Source organism: Eptesicus fuscus, chromosome 19, assembly GCF_027574615.1.
Source record: "Eptesicus fuscus isolate TK198812 chromosome 19, DD_ASM_mEF_20220401, whole genome shotgun sequence".
Classification (NCBI taxonomy): domain Eukaryota; kingdom Metazoa; phylum Chordata; class Mammalia; order Chiroptera; family Vespertilionidae; genus Eptesicus; species Eptesicus fuscus.
This window is the reverse complement of record NC_072491.1, coordinates 26012377-26031871: the sequence shown is the minus strand read 5'-3', so window position 1 is coordinate 26031871 and position 19495 is coordinate 26012377. Positions and strand designations below refer to the sequence as shown.

General features: G+C 38.4%; 1 protein-coding gene across 1 annotated transcript in view; it reads left to right on the top strand.

Annotated features, from left to right (window-relative positions):
- The first annotated feature begins 4054 nt into the window (after positions 1–4054).
- The window catches only part of ENPP2 (ectonucleotide pyrophosphatase/phosphodiesterase 2), a 76120-nt gene continuing 60679 nt past the window's right edge, over positions 4055–19495 (top strand). The window contains exons 1-4 of the mRNA XM_008143367.3: positions 4055–4136; positions 4355–4457; positions 14211–14366; positions 18158–18283. Of these exons, the coding sequence (XP_008141589.2) occupies positions 4104–4136; positions 4355–4457; positions 14211–14366; positions 18158–18283 (418 nt within the window). The 5' untranslated portion in view covers positions 4055–4103. The remainder of the gene's footprint in view (positions 4137–4354; positions 4458–14210; positions 14367–18157; positions 18284–19495) is intronic.

The window sequence follows — 19495 nt, the reverse complement described above, 5'->3', positions numbered from 1 at the left end:
ATCCTGGTCTGAATATTAAATGGAAAATTCCAGAAATAAACAACTCATAAGTTTTAACTTGTGTGCCTTTTCCATTTCTTTCTGTGTCTATTTGATGACAATGGAGGGCAGCGGACTATATCTGGTTCAGTTCCCTACATACTACCAGTGACCAGAACAGTGTTGGGTACACAGTAGGAGCTAATGAATATTTGTGCAATGATTGAATATTCTTAGCTGAGATTGTTCTGGTGGAAGGGCTTATGCTTAGATTCCATTGGCAGTAAATGAAATGCATGGAAGTTTATGATATAAATTGAAGCCCTTGAAAGATGTGACAGTGTTGATTTCAGCTCTCAATTGTGTAATAACCAATAGCACAAGCCCTGTTTGCATTTGAATAGGCATATGCTGTTTCTCCACTGGAGAACCCCCCGGGGACTTAGATTACTCATAGAACTTTGCATCTGTGGTTTAGAATCTTAAGTGGTGTCTACTTGGTACACATTTGCAGTCCTGGATTGCAGGAGCCAATTGAGCCAGCTTGTTTCTCTATTAGCTGTTAGAATGTCTTGCTCAATTTAGATTGGCAAAGGACTGCTAGCCTGTTTTTATTCTGACTTTTCTAACAGCCCTCCACCACATCAGAATTGAAAAACAAGACTTAACTCAAAAAGTTTTAAAATAGACTCTGAAGAATACACCTGGAATTTGTCTTCTTACTTTCATAGTGCATGTGCTGTAGTTATTGCTAACTGATACCACTGAAAATCAGGTGGCCAGTGAATTGTCTAGCATCCTAGTGTTAGAAGTATTCTGGGAATGGTGTTAAAGTCAAGGCATGTTAATTCTGCATGATGAGAAACTGGATATAGATAAAGTTTGAAGCAGTTCATGAAAATGTCATAATTACTGCAGGAGGCAAGAGTGACAACCCTCAATTACATCTCTCTCAGATATCACTGTTAACCTCAAGCCCTCTTACCTTAATCAGAGCTTGGGAACAAGGATTCACAGAGCCATTTCATGAAAAGGTAGACTGTGCATTTGTATAAATGCAACTACTGTATTGCAATTAAGCAACACACACACTGCTGCTTTGTGCCACCAGCAAGGTAAATAAAAGACCGTTCTGCTGCTTACAGTTTGGGGATGATTTCCATGGAGGAGAAGCCATGGTTTGTCACCAAGAGATCTGAACTTTATTGTCCAACCCATAGTAAATGCTATTAATAATATATTAAAATTACATTATGAATTAGATCGAGCAAGTCAACTTTCAGGGCATAAACAAATGCACTCAGAGTAATTTATTCTAATGCTCTGTTTCTCTAAATGTGGTCCTTACATTACTTACATCAGGATAGTCTATTGTGCCAGTTCTTGTCTGGTTCCTAAACCTCCCCTCCCCTGTTCCCATCCCTTAGACCTAATACATCAGAATCTTGGGGAGTAGGCCGTAGGCATCAACACTTTAAACCAGCTTCCAAGGTGGTTCTTTTGCTTAATAAAGCTTGAGAACCACAGAGTGATTTTTAGGGCCTGAGACTTTCAAAGATTTGTTTATCGTTCTGTGTTTTCTTCTGCCAGGGGGCAGTGTTTTCTGGCGTACTAGATTAGTAAAGCATCCTGGAAGTGAACTTAAGTCTTTCTTAAGCTAGATTAGTAAAGCATCCTGGAAGTGAACTTAAGTCTTTCTCATACATTTTCTTGATTCCTGACCCGACCGTGGATGGCCTTATATAAAAATCTTATAAACTCCAGAGTAGGTGAACTTTCTTAATTTGGTTTTGTTCTAGAATATTTTGGACTGTATTTCAGTCACTTTAGTTGAGTTTTTAGACCTATGCATTATCAGACTTTTTTGGTTTTCTCAGTTTTGGACAATGAGAGTTGTTTATTTTTTGTTTTGTTTTTTTAGAGGTAATTGTATTTTGTAATTGATTTGATGCCCAAGGTATGGATTTTGGTCATCTTCCTGAGAGTTAACATATAATGATGTCTTATAGTAAAATTCTGGTTAGCTATGGTAGATGGTGTTGCGTGTGTGTGTGCGTGCACATGTGCACTTATGTGTATGTTTCTGTTAATGAACTCCATATGCACAATGACCTGGTAGAAGATAAAGTTCTTTGGCAGAATGATGAACAGAAATAGTGACTGAGCTCAATCCTCTTAGATAATTGGTAACAAGTGCTGTACAGAAGCCAATTATGGATCAACTTGGCTATTATACTTACGGCTTTTTCTCCCTGCACAGCTACTCTGCATGTCAAAAAAATTAAGAGATGGTGTTCAGCTCCTGAGTCTAATTTTATTTTCAAGGGGAGCCTTCATCATTCTCAAACTGAGTTTCCATGATCAAATGTCAGACAGAATCTAAAGTTGTTGGAGTCCGGCAGGGGCCGGGGAGGTTGGAAGGACAGGGAGGCAGGGTTTGAAGGACATTGGGAACATCGTGGCATAGGATGCCATCAAAGGCTGCCTTGATGTTTTCCTTTTTGGTTTATAGTGTGTCTCTGTAAAAACTAGCCTGCATCTTGAAATTGAATATAAGTAGGAGAAAAATCTTACACGTTTTTTATTTTTTTTTAGCCCTGCTGAATACCCCACTCCAAATCATTTCAGTATGGCACACAGATTAAAGTAAGAGACTTCTAGAGAAAAATTCATGGGCCAGCCCTCTCGCCAGAGTGCTCCACTAAAGGGGTTTTAGGAAGGCAATGTAATGTTTGTCAGTGTTTTCTTTTTTTCAATGAGCTGTTACTAAGTCCTAGAATATATAATGCCGCCCAGGCCTACTGTGCAGCCCACTATAATAAACAAGTTCTTGCTTTTGTGCTATCCTGTTTCATTTAAGCAAAGCCACCGCTCCGCTGCATGGTGAGTGGTGTATTTGTTTATATACACGCATGTTCTCTGTGGGAGAATGATGGTCGCTGGGCCTGGGGAGGGAAAACCCAAGGCCGAATCTTCTTCCCTCATTTGAATCCTAAAAGCATACAAAATTTAAATAACTTTCAGATTTAGATGACTCGATTTCTTTTCGATGGCTCCTGGCTGCCAAATAGCTTAATAAAGAAACTTTAATGCTCACAATAGCCTCAAAGGACACAATTTGGTGGGGAGAGGGCTGGATGATAATTTAACTGGGAAATAACCAGGGAAACAGTTCTTCAAAGATAAATTCTTGCACCACTGAGATTTCCTTCCTAAATTCAATCACTGATAAAGCTTCCCCATCCACCGCCCCCCCCCCCCCACCCCCTCCCCACCCGCCTCACTCCCCACCCCACACACCAAGCTGACAGTTTTTCGGGAAGAGGAGGCAGAAACAAATTATTTCCCCCCTCCTCCAGGGCAGAGGACTTTCTGCTGCTTAGCTGGCATTCCCAGTGTTGTGATAAAAGTTACTTCTCTAAACTCTCTCAACAGGGGGGAAAATAATGCTGTCTCTTGTGTTAGTTACAATCTGGGGAGACTTGGTCCTGAGAAATACTTGAGGAGTCAGGAGTAGCTGCGAATGTGGCAACAGGAGCAGGTCATTTCAACGGCCAGAAAAAATAAATACACAAGACACAGAGGGGAAGCAATTAGGTTTATAAATGATAAAACTTTCCTGTTTTTTTTTTTTTCTTTTAAAATAATGCCGTGAGGTTGACGATCCCTTATAACTAACTACATTGTATACCTTCAAAGCTTAAAGCTGGTAGAAACCCCTTGCCAGTTCTGTTTCATTTTTATCGGATAAAACACATTTGGTTTCTTTTTGAAAGACCATGTTTTTGTGAGGGAAGGAAAATGAACATGAGCTGTTATTGGCCCCAGCAACCCAAGAAACCCTCATGTTAGCAGAGGAAACCACATGAAAGTGTGTGTGTTAGGGGCGGGACCGATAAGGGGGTGGGGAAAAGGAGGGTGATGTTTCCAGCCTCTTAAGCTCAGGGCTGTGATTTGTGGACAGCCTGTGATGCAATCGAGCTTTGGACAAATCAGAGCAGCCTGTCAACCTCCCAGGTGGGATTACATGCAGTTAATAGACTGAGCGCAGAGCCCCAAAAAGCAGCGCATTCAGTGTGGGCAAAGAGAACACACTGCGAAAGGCTTTCCAAGAACCCTCTGCCATGGCCAGGAGCAGCGTGTCCCAGGCGCGGCAGGTAGGAGGAAGGTGGAATGGCAGGGCTTGGTCTTCAGAAGCAGCTCCAGATTTTGTTTTTCTTTTTGTTGTTTTGAGAAATGAAGACAGCGCTTGATGGTGCATTTTGGAAGCTGTGGGATTGGGTGGTGAGGCTGAAGTCGTTTGCATTTGCCTTCCTAGAATTTGATGCAGTCTTGTCTAGCTGTATTTGACAACTCGATCTCTTTATTCCCTTAGGTGATATCCCTGTTCACTTTTGCTCTTGGAGCCAATATCTGCTTGGGATTCACAGCAAATCGAGTCAAGAGGGCAGAAGACTGGGATGAAGGCCCTCCTACAGGTAAGTGTTGCAACTACCTGCATTTTCAGCCTTTTAAAAGTGTTATACACTAGGTCATCAATAGAAGCTCAGTGAGAAAGGCATCTTTAAATAATTTTGCAGTATAACTAATTTAGTCCTTGGTTTCTCCAAAATAAAAGCAGCTTTGTGTATCAATCAGGTGAGAGAACGTGGTTTTCATGAAAGAACATTTATGATGTCTTCATGATAACTAGCCATTTAACTCTTTCTACACTGCAATTCATACATGTTAAGACAAAATTAGAAGTCTTGTTAATAGACAAGGCTAACCTAGAAGTGGTGAGAGCAGGTGCTGCTTTAATATTGGAGATACGTCAATCGGATTGATTATCCGGTGGTGTTGGATATAGTGCTTATCTCCAGAAAGTTCTGACCTAGGGGCAAAGAGGAGCGGGAGTAAAAAAGGCAGTGAGCTGACTTCAAGAAACTTCAGAAATTTAGGACTGGCAGAGTAAGATTTACCTAAAATAGGAAAAAGATTTTTAAAAAAAGAGGTGCTTCAAATTTGAGCTCATTGTTTTTTCTTTCGGCCTAGAGAAAGGTAAGTTTTAACAGTGTACCTAGACTCAGCTAATAGAACCGAAGTGAAAGCGTTTCCTTTTACAATACACTGCGCCCTAAGCAGTGTGGGAGTTCTTATAAAGGAGCTCCTTGTGCAGATGGAGGGGGCTTAACTGACCAGGTCTTAAGTAATGAGTTAGTTAATTTCCTGGAAATTGGAGCTGCTGATGGTTTTATAAATAAAAATTACATATTAAGTAATGTGTACTCTAGGGGGCAATATTTTCTTGACTTTGCCTGACATCTCAGCATGTTTTTGTCTGCCTTCCTGTGCATTTTGTATTTCTCTGTATTTCTTGACCTGACTGCTATAAAAGGCTATCACCTGTCTCTGGTTAGCCAGCATGAGCTTGTATTCACCAAGTTATATACATATATTGTTGGATTACTAAGTCTTCCTTATTCTGAGAAGTTACTTTTGTGTGTCTTGCCAGAATTATATGAGAAGTAGTTTAGTGAGTTGAAGTGCGGTATGGTTGGGGTGAAAAGTGAGAAAACAAATAATAAAAATTGCACCCCCAGGGAAACAAATGGACACAATGAGTTGTCTTCTGTTGGGGGGTGAGGGGAGAGAAGAGTGGATCACTGGGCTGGAGAATCCCGTTTTTATTGGTAACAAATGCTCTCTTCAAAGACCTCTTTTTCTTGTTCCAGACAAGTATAACTCCCATTAACACCAACTGTAACTGCCCAGACTGGAGAGGGAGGGGAGGGTGGTCTAGCTGATCCTTGGGATGGCCGTGTGGGCAAGCTAGCAGCTCAGCAGCCCACTGCTGGATCTTTCCAATGCACCCTACAGGGAACTTACTCCAGTTTTGTATTAATATATCACTTTGGCTGAAACTGATAATTAGAAGCTGTTTCCTTAATGAATGTGTAAAATCCAGCCCCTCATTATTTTTGGAAAACAGTCATGAAAGTCCTGGACTTGACAGCCTGAATTCATGTAACTTCCTGTGTGGTCTTGGACAAGTCACTTGTGAAGTCTGTTTCCTTAGCTGTACAATGAGGAGCAGATCTAGATGATATCTAATTTTTCTACTGGATTAAAAAAATAAAAGCCCATGATTCTATGTATTCTGTGCCATTGCCTCTGAATGTATGTCCTCTCTCTGGAGAACTTGGAAAGTGTAGGCCACAGTTATTAATCCTGGAACATATTTTGTGTATAACAAACTATTTCCCTACCTTATAAGAAACAGCTATAAGAACTAATGAAATAATGCTACTTCTGGGAAAATAATATGATCTATATTCAAATAAATCTAAGTGATCTACACTATAAAATATTTGCTTCTTGAATTATTTGAGGAAATCATCTATTATTTTAGGCCTCTATGGTATCTTCTAGAATAATTTATTAATGACAAGTCTATCTATATGAATCTTATGTCTAATGACATAATGACATTTACTAGTAAATCTGAGTATTAGGATTTTGGTATGCTGGCACACTTTTTTATTTTTTATTTTTCTATTGATGGAGCTTATCTGCTGTTTAGGCAAGACCAGAGATGCACTTCGGAAAATGGGTGAAGGCATCGTGCAGAGACTCGAAGCATTTTAATCTTATTAAAGGCAATATGTGCCTAGAAAGGGCCTCCCTCAATTAACACATGTGGCTGGTTATTCTGTCAGCAAAGATTTCACATCAGGAAATACTGGGTGAACTTTTCTATACATATTAAACAAGATACTGGGAAGAAAGACAGCCATGCCTGTGTTCAGCAACACTTTGATGTTTACAGAAATCTGGGAAGCTCAGTGCTTCCAGGTTGTTTCACAAAATAGAAGGAACACAAAGGGTATTAAGATATGGCCAGCTTCAGACTGATCAGAGCACGATCCCCCATTCAGAAGCACACAGTGCCTTGTTTGGTAAATGTCGTTCCTCAGAGCTCTTAGCAATAGCTGAGGACGTCCTACACACATGCAGCTGCTGTACTATGGACTGGGCTGCTAGTTTCAAGGCTGTTGCAGTGCAAACAGACTGTTATAATTAATTAACTAGCACATTTGTTAGTATTTATTGTTGGGACCTGGTGATCTCTTGGAAGTCATGGTGGAATAGGGGGTCTTCTGCCAGATCATAAAATATCTTATAGATGTATTAGAAGATATGAAATGAGCAGAGCCAGTTATAATTCTGTTGGGCAAATATAATGGGCAATCAGGTAAATGAGATGGCTGAGATACATTTTCAAAGACAATGTAAGTGATAAATGCAATTTAGCTTGACATCTTTATCCCATACCTACATCTGATGCAGCCAGTTTGATTCACCTTTAAGACGGCAAGAGAATTTATGTGTATACAGGTGTGTGTGCACTCGTGTACATATGCATCCATGTGTGTTTATGGTGTTGTGGAGTCTATTTACTAAATTTTGTGATAGATATTCTTTCAGTCTCCAGGTGAAAAATGGGATATCCTCTGAAGTTATAAGCAACTTAATACTTGAAAGATGAAGGGAAATTGTAAGCTTGTGAATGGCTGGCTAATAAACTTGAAAGCTCAGTTTAATTTATTATCATTTTTTAGTGGCATGAAAGTTATAAGTTTGTGAGTGTGAATGAAATTCACAGATATAAATATGAAATGAATTTCTCTAACAACTTTCTGAGCAAAGCTTTTCGTTGTGAATCATAGAGAAATCAGACAATAATAAGAGGAATGAGGTTGTTCATATTCATTTGATAACTTTAAGAATCTCTTTTCACAAGGAGAAGGAAAAGCTATTTAAAAGATGGGCTAGTAGCATGTAGGAAACTACAAAGCTGGCAGATACATCAACCCTCCTCTGTAAGGAAAACAATCTCATGATGTCATGGGGCTTTGTGTTAAACCTAGTATAGAAATCTGGGGTTTTAGTCAATGGACTGAAATGACCTGAATTCAAATCTAAGGAGAGCACAGATATTTCAGTTCTTTGTTACATGGAGCTTTGATGCAATGATTTTTCATTTATCTTAAAACTATACAGAATCCCCTATCTCGTTTGCAAAAACAGAAATTTCGGTCCTCAATATAGTTCAACATAGAATCTTGAGTCAACAAAAAAGTATCAATTCTACCAAAATCATGTCTTAAAAAGAACATAATTTAGATAATTCAGAGCCTATGTACAAAATGTGAAAAATCCTTTGTTAATGAAAACAGTACTGTAGTTATATTCAGATGATCTAAAATGTTAGCCAGGCCTTTGCTAGCTCGAAGTAGGCCTAGAGATCAGATTTTCCAACCAGAAAAGTGGGATAATGTTGCCTCTCTATCAGAAAAGAGTTTTGAAAACAAAATGCCGTATTAATGCTGATGACAATACAAGATGTTGAGTATTTGATGATATATTTAATTGACCTTCAATTATGTTTGAAGGCCAGTGTTTAAATTTTTATCTCGTCAATTTGATAATACTTGTGATTAAAAAAGGACAGTGCTTCACTGTCTTGCAATAGCTTTGCAGATCATTCAGAATTACTCTACTGACTACCATCACAAATGTGATTGGAGTGGTTTAGAAATTAAATTCACATTTTTTACTTTTAAGATTGAAGTTTATAGAACTCTGTTTTGTTGCAGCTTATGAGGTCTTTCTACGTGAGGACACTGCATTTATCCACACACTGAAAGGGCAGGTGTTTGAAATGTCCCAGGCAGACTTATTTATTTAACACGTTGTCTGTGAACTCTGACCCAGCACCTGTCAGAGGAGGGAACAGTGGTACTGGCAAAAATGGGTATTTACAGACAGTGGTGAATTTGGGAAACAGGCCTGTATGAGGGTGCTGCTTGCTAAGATACGAGGTAAAAAATATCAAGGGAAAACGGCAACTTCAACGCAAGAAAGTATGACCAGGAAGAATGAGTCACATGATCCAGAAGAGGCATAGACAGTATTACATTCTAGAGTTGGGTGACATCTCGAATGTCATCCATGTCCCCTGCCACCTTTCCCTGCCTTTTATACTTCAGACGGGGCGGGCAGACACAGGGGAACCGCTATGTTTCAATGCTCTTAGGAAAGGAGGCAGCATAGCAGTCTGTGAGCCCGTTCAAAGTTTTAGTTGCTCTCAACTTTCAGGAAACACTCCAGCTGAGAACCACGGGAAATGGGAGGAACAGACAGGGTGCCATATCTCAAACTCTGCTCCCAGGGCCAGACAAAACTTAGAAAGAAGAATCATCCAGCTTTGGGCTGAGCTGTTTTCAAGCTTAAATACTGCCTCTCTCATCGGCCATCATCGAAATCTGGAAGTTTCTGTTTTGCAGGGAGATTTGGAGGGAACTATGATTGGGAGTCCAGGAGGAAGTAATGCTCAGGTCACAACTCTTGTCATGAATTAGGTCCTTTCCAATTAGGTTCTTATCAATAGTATTTTTACCTGTATAGATAGCACCAGAATTCTACAGCACTACTTCTGTGTGTGTGTGTGTGTGTGTGTGTGTGTGTGTGTGTGTGTGTGTATATATATAGTAAGATGGAGTGCTTCAGAATTGAGGTCTTATTTAACAAAGTAAAAATAATTTTACTTGGTTTTCTCAGAATTATGAATTTGGAGGAAATAAATCATGTTTCACATTGGTGTTTTTCAAAGTCATGCTACTGTGAAAAATAAGGGAAGCAGAACATTGTTTTTATGCATATCATATATGTACGCATATGCAGGTTTTAAAATTTGAAGTCCCATATAAAAACAAAAAGTGTCGCTAGAGACCTGTAACCTTTATATTTTAAGATTCTGGAACTGACTTGTGTCTTTGAAGTAAAGTAACGTCATTTAAGTATGTCATTAAAAAGGCAGCAGTGGACGTTTAATCTCATAAAAGTATTGGCAAATGCCTCATACAAAATTCCAAACCTCCCTCATACACACATTTTGACTTTGATTTGATCCTTTTGAGGGTTTTTCTTTCTTTTATGGTTTTGTTGTTGTTGTTTTTTCTTTAAGTTCCTTGTTAGTTCTGAGCTTTTATGGACATCTCAGTAATAATCTAAGATAAAAATTATGGGATACTACAAGTTTATTGATCCTTCAGTTTTTATTACACCTTTCAATAAATTATAGAGCCAAAGTGCTCATGTCCATATTCTCTTGGTTTTTAGGTTAGATAAAGGAAGGCTTTACAGATGTTTGAATTCAGATTTGTAGTAAGGCAGGGAATCTTTCCATATTTAGCCATTGAATCAGGTACAATAAAAAGAGAAGTCCTAAAATCTGTTATTAGCCTGGAGTGGGGAGAAGGATAGGGGTCCTGGGCATAGCATGAGAAAGTCAGGGCATAGAGGATGACTTACAAACTACAAAGAAAGTAGGGGCAGGAGCTTGTTATGACAGAAGAGGCAGGGATGGACTAGGCCCTGCAAAGGCAAAGTTCACTCTGTTCTACTCTATCACTTTATATTATTCAAAAAGGTGCAGCTGTTCAAATTCTTGGGGTTATTGGATTCAAAGTACTACATGGCTCAGTCCATCTTCCCACTTCTTTTCCTGCCTTTGTCACCTGAATCCACGTCAGCCCCGAATGAATTTTGACATCTGTGTCCCACATCCACACACACCCAGGAATTAACTCCGATCCAAAAGCTGGTGGTAACCCAGTCTTGGGTACAATATTTTTTTTAGGAGATAGATCTTGCCATTATGAGTGTAAGGACAGCTTACTTAACAAAGCTGTCTTCAGTTTAAGGGTTGGAAAGGAGTATTGTAATTGATAGGAGCTAGCTATTGAATGAGATTCCATTATTTTCAAAAACAAAGTGCAGGATAAATTTAGAGAATGGTTAAGAAAATAGAAAAACTCACATTGATAGAATGAAGAAAGTTTAAAAATGGCTAAAATTCATTATGTATTTTGGAAGTAAAGGAAGAGATAGTGAAGAGATTAGATGAAGGAAAAGCAAAGGACATGAATAGAGGAAAATTTCAAATGCATGCTGGGACTCCATAAAGAAGAGGAGATGGGGCAAGTAAACAACTGGAAACAATGTATTTTGAGATCTCTTATAATCTCAGCTATAAGCACAGTGAAGCATATTAATGTATGCAGCTCATGGGAATGAATGCTACTCAGAATGTATTAGATGACTGTTGGAAAGATTCTGTCAAAGCAGTACTCTTAAAAACAAATAATTCAATCATAAGCATTTTCCTTCTCTTTATTTTTATTATAAGACTTCCTCTAGTTTTCCTTTTTTCACATCTCAGTCCCCCCTGTCTTATCTCTCCCCTCCCACCGCCCCAGTTTCTTATGGTCCAGCATGCACTGTTGATAGGTTGGCCAAAGTCAATAGAAAAATGTGGTTTATGAACCAGAGGGAAGGCATTGCTTTGGAAACCTGACATTAGTTCCTAAATGGAACTGGCTTGGTTTGTATGCATTTCAACATCCCACAGTCAACCATGCAAAAGCGTTTCACATCTCATGGTCTAGTGAATCTGTTTGCTTTAGCTGAACTGATCTGATGCCATAAAGGCTAAAACAGGGTGATTCTGACTTCAAAGAGGACAGAGGAGTAAGGGATGAACAGGATGTTCAGATAAATGGCTTCGCTGAACCTAGAAATGTCATTTAGCATCTGTTTTCCCCTGTGCCTCTGTTTTCTTGATTTTAAAAGAAATGCATATTGATTATAAAAAACTAAAAGATTATAAACATGTAAATAAGGAAATAAAATTACAAATAGCATGGCATAAATAACACTTATTAGGATATTTACATGTAATACATATTATGTAATAAATATTTTATATATGTACTTGCATATATACATACACACATGAGAGACAGAAGTATATAAATAAACAAACAAAAAAAGTAAAAAGTCTCTTTGTCTCCCTCTTTGTTAGTCATTTTCCCCAAATGTAATTTCTGTAAATATTTCATTACAGGAACAAAAAGTTGATTTTTAAAAAGTTATGCATACTTGCACTTTTTCTTCATGCTTCTGCCCCAACCCTCCCCCTCTCCCTCATCGCTAGCTAGCTCTGGCTCTGTTTTTATTTTTTATCATTTTCTTTATTGCTCTTTTTATTTCAGTTATATGTACTACGTAATATTATAACACTGTTTTGTACTTTGATCTTTTTGTTGTTGTTATTGTTAATCTTCACAAGAGGATATTTTTTCCATTGATTTTTAGAGAGAGTGAAAGGGAGGTAGGGAGGGGGAGTGGGGAGAGAGAGAGGGAGAGAGACACATCAATTGGTTGCCTCCTACATGCTCTCTGACCAGGGTGGGGAATGAACCTGTGACCAATGTATGCCCTTGACCCGAAATCCACCTGCCGGCTGACACTCTAACCACTTCGCCACACTGTCTAGGGCTGTACTTTGATATTAAAAAAGAAATTGTTTAGACATTTTGTAGATCTTTCCATATTAGCCTATCTGCTCATTCTTTTAAGGACTGGGCAATATTTCATTTATGGCTAGAGTGATTCTTGTACATATATCTTAGCAAATTTTTGCAAATATGTATGAGAGGTAAATTCCTAGTAGTGGAATTTCTGGATGAAAGACTCATATGCATTTTAAGAACTGATAGATATTTCTGAATTGTATTGTATTTTACAAAAGTATTTATCTCTAGCAACAGGCATGACACTGCTTATACATTCTGTTCAAAAGAAGGTAATTATTTTGTAAGCTAGAGTGAAGATCCAGCTTAATTTTTTTTTTCAGACAGCCTATTGTGCTGGAATAACTTACTGATTAGTCCTTCTTTAACTTACTGATTAAGTTTTCATTCTTCCTTTGATTTAAAATGTTACCTTTATAATACAAAATAATATTGAATGTAAACTATAATTTAAAATTTTTTTAAATTAAAATGTTGCTTGCATTATAAAATAAATTCTCAGATATTTGGTCCTATTTCCTCTCCCCAACCTCAACACTGATTTACTTACTTTCTAGTACCAATCAATCTATGCTAATTATTTAACTTCAGAATATATTTTACCATCTACTCTTCATCAAACTACTCTTTCTTTTCTATTTTTCTATATTTATTTTTTATAAACATTTAATATTCTTTCAAGTAATTCTCTTTCTATTTTTATTGTGAATGCACTGAATCTTTAGGTTTATTTAGGAAGAACTGATATTTTTATAATGTGGATCTTTTTACCTCCAATTAAATGGTATGTCTTTCCATTTAATTAAGCCTTTTAAAATATCCTTATATAAAGTTTTTTTAAAAAATATATTTTATTGATCTTTTACAGAGAGGAAGGGAGAGGGATAGAAAGCTAGAAACATCGATGAGAGAGAAACATCGACCAGCTGCCCCCTGCACACCCCCCACTGGGGATGCGCCCGCAACCAAGGCACATGCCCTTAACCGGAATCGAACCCGGGACCCCCCAGTCCGCAGGCCGACGCTCTATCCACTGAGCCAAACTGGCCCTGGCAAAGTTTTAATGTGTTCTTCATGTAGGTTCTATACGGGTCCTATTACATTTATTCCCAGATATTTTATCTTTTAAGTAGTATGATGAATGGAACTTCCATTTAACTTTTAGTTGATTCTTAAGATTTCTAGCTATGCAATGATCGTATGAAAATAATGAATGGGAATGTATTTTTGACAAGCCGAGATTGTGGAATTTGTGTTTGTGTAACTCTAGTTAGAAGTACAGGTTCTGTGCATGGAAGAGATCTTAAATCTCTATTTCAATCCCATATGGTCAGATTGTTCTCAGAACATGTAGTCTCACTTTTCCTTACAAAAAAAGTTATGGATTTTCAAGTAGGGAAATGAGCTCTTGTCTCTCAGTACATAGATCGAAGTTCTCTTCTGCCCTGACATCATTCACATCCACAGAGACACTAACTCTCACAGATTTGTAGTCATAATAATTGTAAAAAGCATAAACCCAATAGCCAACACTTGTTACACTTCCTCTATGTCTGACCGCCTGGTAAGTGTTTTGCATGGATTGTTTCATTTAATTCTCTTTATAACCTTGAGTTACTTTTATTAATCCCTTTTATTAATCCCCTCACTTTACAGATGGGAAAACTGGCACAAGAAAGCAACAACCTGCTGGCAGGTGACAGAGCCATGCTGCTCAGCCAGAGTCTGACTGCATCACCGCACTGCACCGCTTCCCAGGACCACCCCTCCATGGTGACATGACTAACTTATTTTGTCTCTTGTCTCTTGCAGTGTTATCAGACTCCCCCTGGACCAACACCTCTGGATCTTGTAAGGGCAGATGCTTTGAACTTCAAGAAGTTGGACCTCCTGATTGTCGGTGTGACAACCTGTGTAAGAGCTACAGCAGTTGCTGCCATGACTTTGATGAGCTTTGTCTGAAGACAGGTATGCAACCTTTGGGTCCTCTAACCTCGATTAGATGGCTTACCAACCGCTACTGTTGTACACCCTCCTTTTGCCAAACCAAACTCTGGGTTTGAGTTTTGCTTCTTGAATGACTGTCAATTGTATGATGAGTACACCCAGCATGACTCTTGTTTCCATACAAGAAGGTTCTTAGCTACAGTCATTACCTGATTTTGGAAATATTTGTGGCTGGGCTTTTTTTTTTTTTTTTCTTTAATCTTCATCATTTCTGTCTCTTACTGTCAATTCCTGCATTCACTGCCAGGGCACCTGGGCTGAAATTGTGCATGCTCATAAAGTGTTGGGGTTTTTTAATTTGTATCTATCTATCTATCTATCTATCTATCTATCTATCTATCTATCTATCTTGCACAGTTTCTGGCATTTGTTTATTTCATTGTATCATATAGTGAGTGACTATGGTCTACCCGGATTTTATTTCCTGTTCTCTGTGCAAGTGGAAAATTGCTCTGGAATTGGGATCACTTTCCCAGGGTGGCTCTAAAATCACTTTCTGGCATATTTCTTCTATACTAGACCAGTCAGTAGAATAAACAGGCTTCTGACGCACTTTTGGAGACTTTTACCATCCCACCTGCTCTGTTTCCTAAGCCCAGTACTTTATGTAGGACTTGGACGATACCTTGTTGGCTGCCCACTGTGCCTCTGGGCAGCATCACATACAAACTCTCTGAGAAAGATGACACTCAACCCTGCACTTCAGACCACGAGGTGCAGAGATTCCACAGCTCCGTGGCCAAGTTATTATTTGCTTTTGGACTTCTATGATGAGATAATTTTTTAAAAATCTAATTCTATTATCATTGATTTTTCTCTGATCTTTCTAATAATATCGTTAGAAACAGAGACATTATTCTCCTCTACTAAGGAAATAGTCCTTAATTTATATGAAAACTGACATCAACTCATTTATTAGTTCTGATTTGTTTGTTTCCCCCAAATAAGAAATGTTTTATTAGGTTGTTTTTTTGCACAATACATTTTCCAAACATTTTGGCATTTTTGGGGGGAGGAAAGGAGGGTTACTTTCCTTTGGAACTCCTCCCAGTTCCTTGGTTGTAAGTCTGCAAACTTAAATGCTGAGAACCTTGTAAACTACACATATGGATGGAACAGATGTTTCAGCAGAGTCCGTTGGCTCTAAAACATTATTTCAAACCAGCAGCCGGTGTTTGCTTGGCAGTGAGGAACTAACTAACATTTTACGTTTCCTCTCTATGTGGTGTATCTTATCCCTGACGTCATGGCAGCCATCTGGATTCCTGATCTCAGAGCTCCTTGCAAAGTTTAATGGATCTCCTGATGCTAGCTTAGCCTTTTCTGAACGTAGCTCATGCCTTTCTTCCCAGGTTTAATAAATATGGTCTACAATAACATTTTAAAGTCATTTATTCTCCATGCATAAAGATAACATATGCCAAATGTGGAAGAATCAAATATCAATCAAATATTAAAGAAAACAGTCTTTGCAATTCTACTTTGCTGATAGAAGCACTCTTTGGAGATAAGCACAATCAATGTTTCAGTGTAAATTCTGACTATTTTGCGTGATTCTATATTTATACAAGTGTGTATATATATGCCTTGTGAGGGTGTATCTGTATTTACATATCTTTATACACACCATCCTTCAAATGCCTGCATAGTAGTCCATTGAACAGATATAACCTACTTCATTGAGAAATTGATCAGCATTTATATTTCTCTCCATTTTTACTATTATCAATGTATCATTGAATATTATTCATGCATATTCATATTTTTTGTCTATTTTCCTTAAGATAAATTCCTATGAGTGGGATCAAAATGTATATGCATTAAAAAAATTAAATATATATTACAAAAATTACACTCTCAACATTTATATTCCTCTCCAAGGGCACAAGAGCTACTACTCTCTTTTGTGCAGTTCTCATTTTTAAAATGGATATCCTCATTTTTAAAGTCTTTTTTTCAGATCTGATAGGTAACTTTCTTATCATCCAGTAAGGTTAAATGCTTTTATGCTTATTCCCATGCTTGCTTTGAAAATTAGACAGTTGATTGACTCATACCTTGCATTATAGTTCACTCTGAACCCTGAATTTTTAAAAACTTCATTATTCTATGAAGTAGTTCCTCAATAAATCAAAGTTGTTAATAGTGATGCTGTTTTGCAAGCAAATGGATTTCCTTATAGAATTTGGGGAGAAATAAAAGTATGTTGGAGGGTAGAATTATCCTTGAACTGGGGGGGAAAATCCCATGATCTCTATCAGTCAAAGTAACTTTGGAAAATGGCTGACCACTGAGACTAGAAAGTCTGGATAAAGGAATTCCAAGCATTTAATCTTCTTGGGAAGAGAAGGCAGTGGAGATAGGAGAATGAAATCAGAAAATGGAATCAGGATGCAAAGGTAACTCTAAAAGAATGGAAATGAAACAGTAGTGGCATGATTCCCTAGAATGGCAACTAATATCTCTTTATCTATTTATTCATTTAACAATGGTGTGGCTTAGTAGCCTATTAATAAGGAGCAGCATGGCTTTCTAAGATCATTGTCTTCCCCTTAGGATATATTTTAGGAGATGAAGACTTGAAGTGTCTTGTAGCTCAGAAGAGGCTTTCTTAACCATTCTATCTCAACCAGAGACCCTACCCTGTCACTGTCTGTCAGTGCCTCCTGCTGTTTCTTTCCTAGCGCTCAGCACAAGCTGACATTATCCTGTTTTCTTGTTTCCTTGCTTATGGTCTGTCTATCCCAATTGGAATGTAAGCTCCCTGCAGACAGGATCAGGTCTTCCCTCTTCTTCACACCTAGAACATGGAAAACATAGTAGAAGTATTTATTGAAGAAATGAATTTACTATGAAGTGTCTCAACATGGCAATCCTGAATTTAAAGAGTCATATTTTATTTTCATGGTAATTTCTAATGGGATGGAATAGATGTTCATGGAATACCGCACGTACGCTAGGCACAGTCTCAGGCACTGGAGATAGAATGGTGAAAAAGGGGGGAGGGTGTTTTCCTGCCTTGGAACTTACAGTCTAATGGACAAAAAAGCCAAAACAAAAAATAAAACACTCTTTAAAATGAAAATATTACTTTTCTGAAAATATCCTCTGGGGAGAGTTGAGTCGTGAGCTCTCAATCAAGTATACTCTGACAGAAATCCATGACTGGCCTCCTGGCCTTCATGAATATAGGGACTCTGACCTCTCTCATTGTAGGTAGCGCTCCACTTTGGTCAATGATTGGAACTGTGAGTGTTTTTAATAACCCTTTATACTCTTTTTAGGACTTTAACCTCCAGTGCATCCAGAAGTAGATAGAGGCCATTTAGTTACACTATCATTTATTTATAAATCAAGCTGATTAAAGTTAAGTAAAGCTACTTTGGAAATTAAGAGCTGAGCTATAGTGACTATGCCTACAATGGTATACTAGTATACCCCCTATTACAAAACTCAGATCCCATACATTTTATTGGGTCTTTTAGGAGAGTTTGCAATCAGTAAGGGTTCCATTTTTTTCCCTAAGGAGCCTGATCATGTTTGGCTTTGTACTCTGATTTAAAAATCAGGCATTCATTCTATGTGTAAGTCCTCCAAATATCATCTGGGCTTCAGGCCAACTCTAATTTCACAAGCAGATGAAATGATGTGGGGTTTTTAGCTCTTTTTGTTGGCAACCCTTGTAAGCAATTGTGGCCTCTTTCATTTGGTTTGCGTGAAGCAGCGAAAGTGTTTTCTTGTGCCGATTTCAGCTGGTGGCTGGGAGTGTACCAAGGACAGATGCGGAGAAGTAAGAAATGAAGACCATGCTTGTCACTGCTCAGAGGACTGCTTGGCCAGAGGAGACTGCTGTACCAACTACCAAGTGGTTTGCAAAGGTACATGTTTCCTTGGATAGGCTTGAGCTTTAAAAGAATAAAAACTGGTGTTGCTCAGTGGTTGAGCTCAGCCCATGAACCAGGAGATCACGGTTAGATTCCCATTCAGGGCACATGCCTGGGATTTGGGCTCCATCCCCAGTAGGGACCATGCAGGATGCAGCCAATCAATGATTCTGTCTCATTGCTGATGTTTCTATCTCTCCCTTTTCCTTTCTCTCTCTGAAATCAATAAAAATAAACATATAAAAAATAAAAACAAAAGAGTAAAAACTGGAGATACTCCAAGACATCCTGGCTATTGGGGATATAATGCCTTGGCCTTGGGCTCTGGAGGAGGAAATGAGATGTGCCTTTACATTTCTCATGCTTCCTTCTTAGTTTTGCTTCCCTGCATCTTATTGATCTGAAATAACAAGGAAATAACTCCAAATTTTGTATTTAGCTAGAACCACAGTAATGAAGAGGTGTTTAAAGTTCCTGCCTTGGTTGGTTTCGTAGAAGCAGAGCCTGAGAAAGGAATGCCATACATGGAATTTACTGAGGGAATATTCTACCCATATGAGAGAGTAAAGGAAGTGGGGGCAGAGGGAGGCAAGCAAGGATGCGGACCCAGGTAAAGTTTCACCGTGGGCTGCTCTACTGCAGAGTCACGAAGGTAAATTTGAGTTGTTACCCTGAGGCCAGGGGTCCTGACAGCTAAGCCCAGGCACTAGCAGCAGTCAGAGGAGGTAAAGAAGGTTGGTAAAGAAGGTCAGGGCATCAACAGCTCCTGCCCTACCCCAAAGCCATGCATGCATGTGCACTGACTTTGGATGATTGATGGTGTAATATGATGGTTTTCTTCCAGTAATTAATAGTTAGTAGACTACCAAAAAAATAAAAGATGCAGTTTCTGTCTTTAAGGAGTTTCAGTTGCCATGGCACCCACTGATAGAAGTTAATGGAAAGATCTAAGAATCTTTATGTAAAGTTTGCAAGTTACTTCTTAGTGTCTGACTTAAGTCCTTCTTCCTAGCTGTGGCATGGAATATTCAAGAAGAGTTTCTGATAAGCATAGGAAATCTAGACAATAACATTGTAGTAACTACATATGGTTTCAGATGGGTACTGGAATTATCGGGGTGATCATTTCAGAAAGTATATAAATAAATGTCTAATCACTATGTTGTACACCTGAAGCTAATATAATATTGTATGTCATCTGTAATT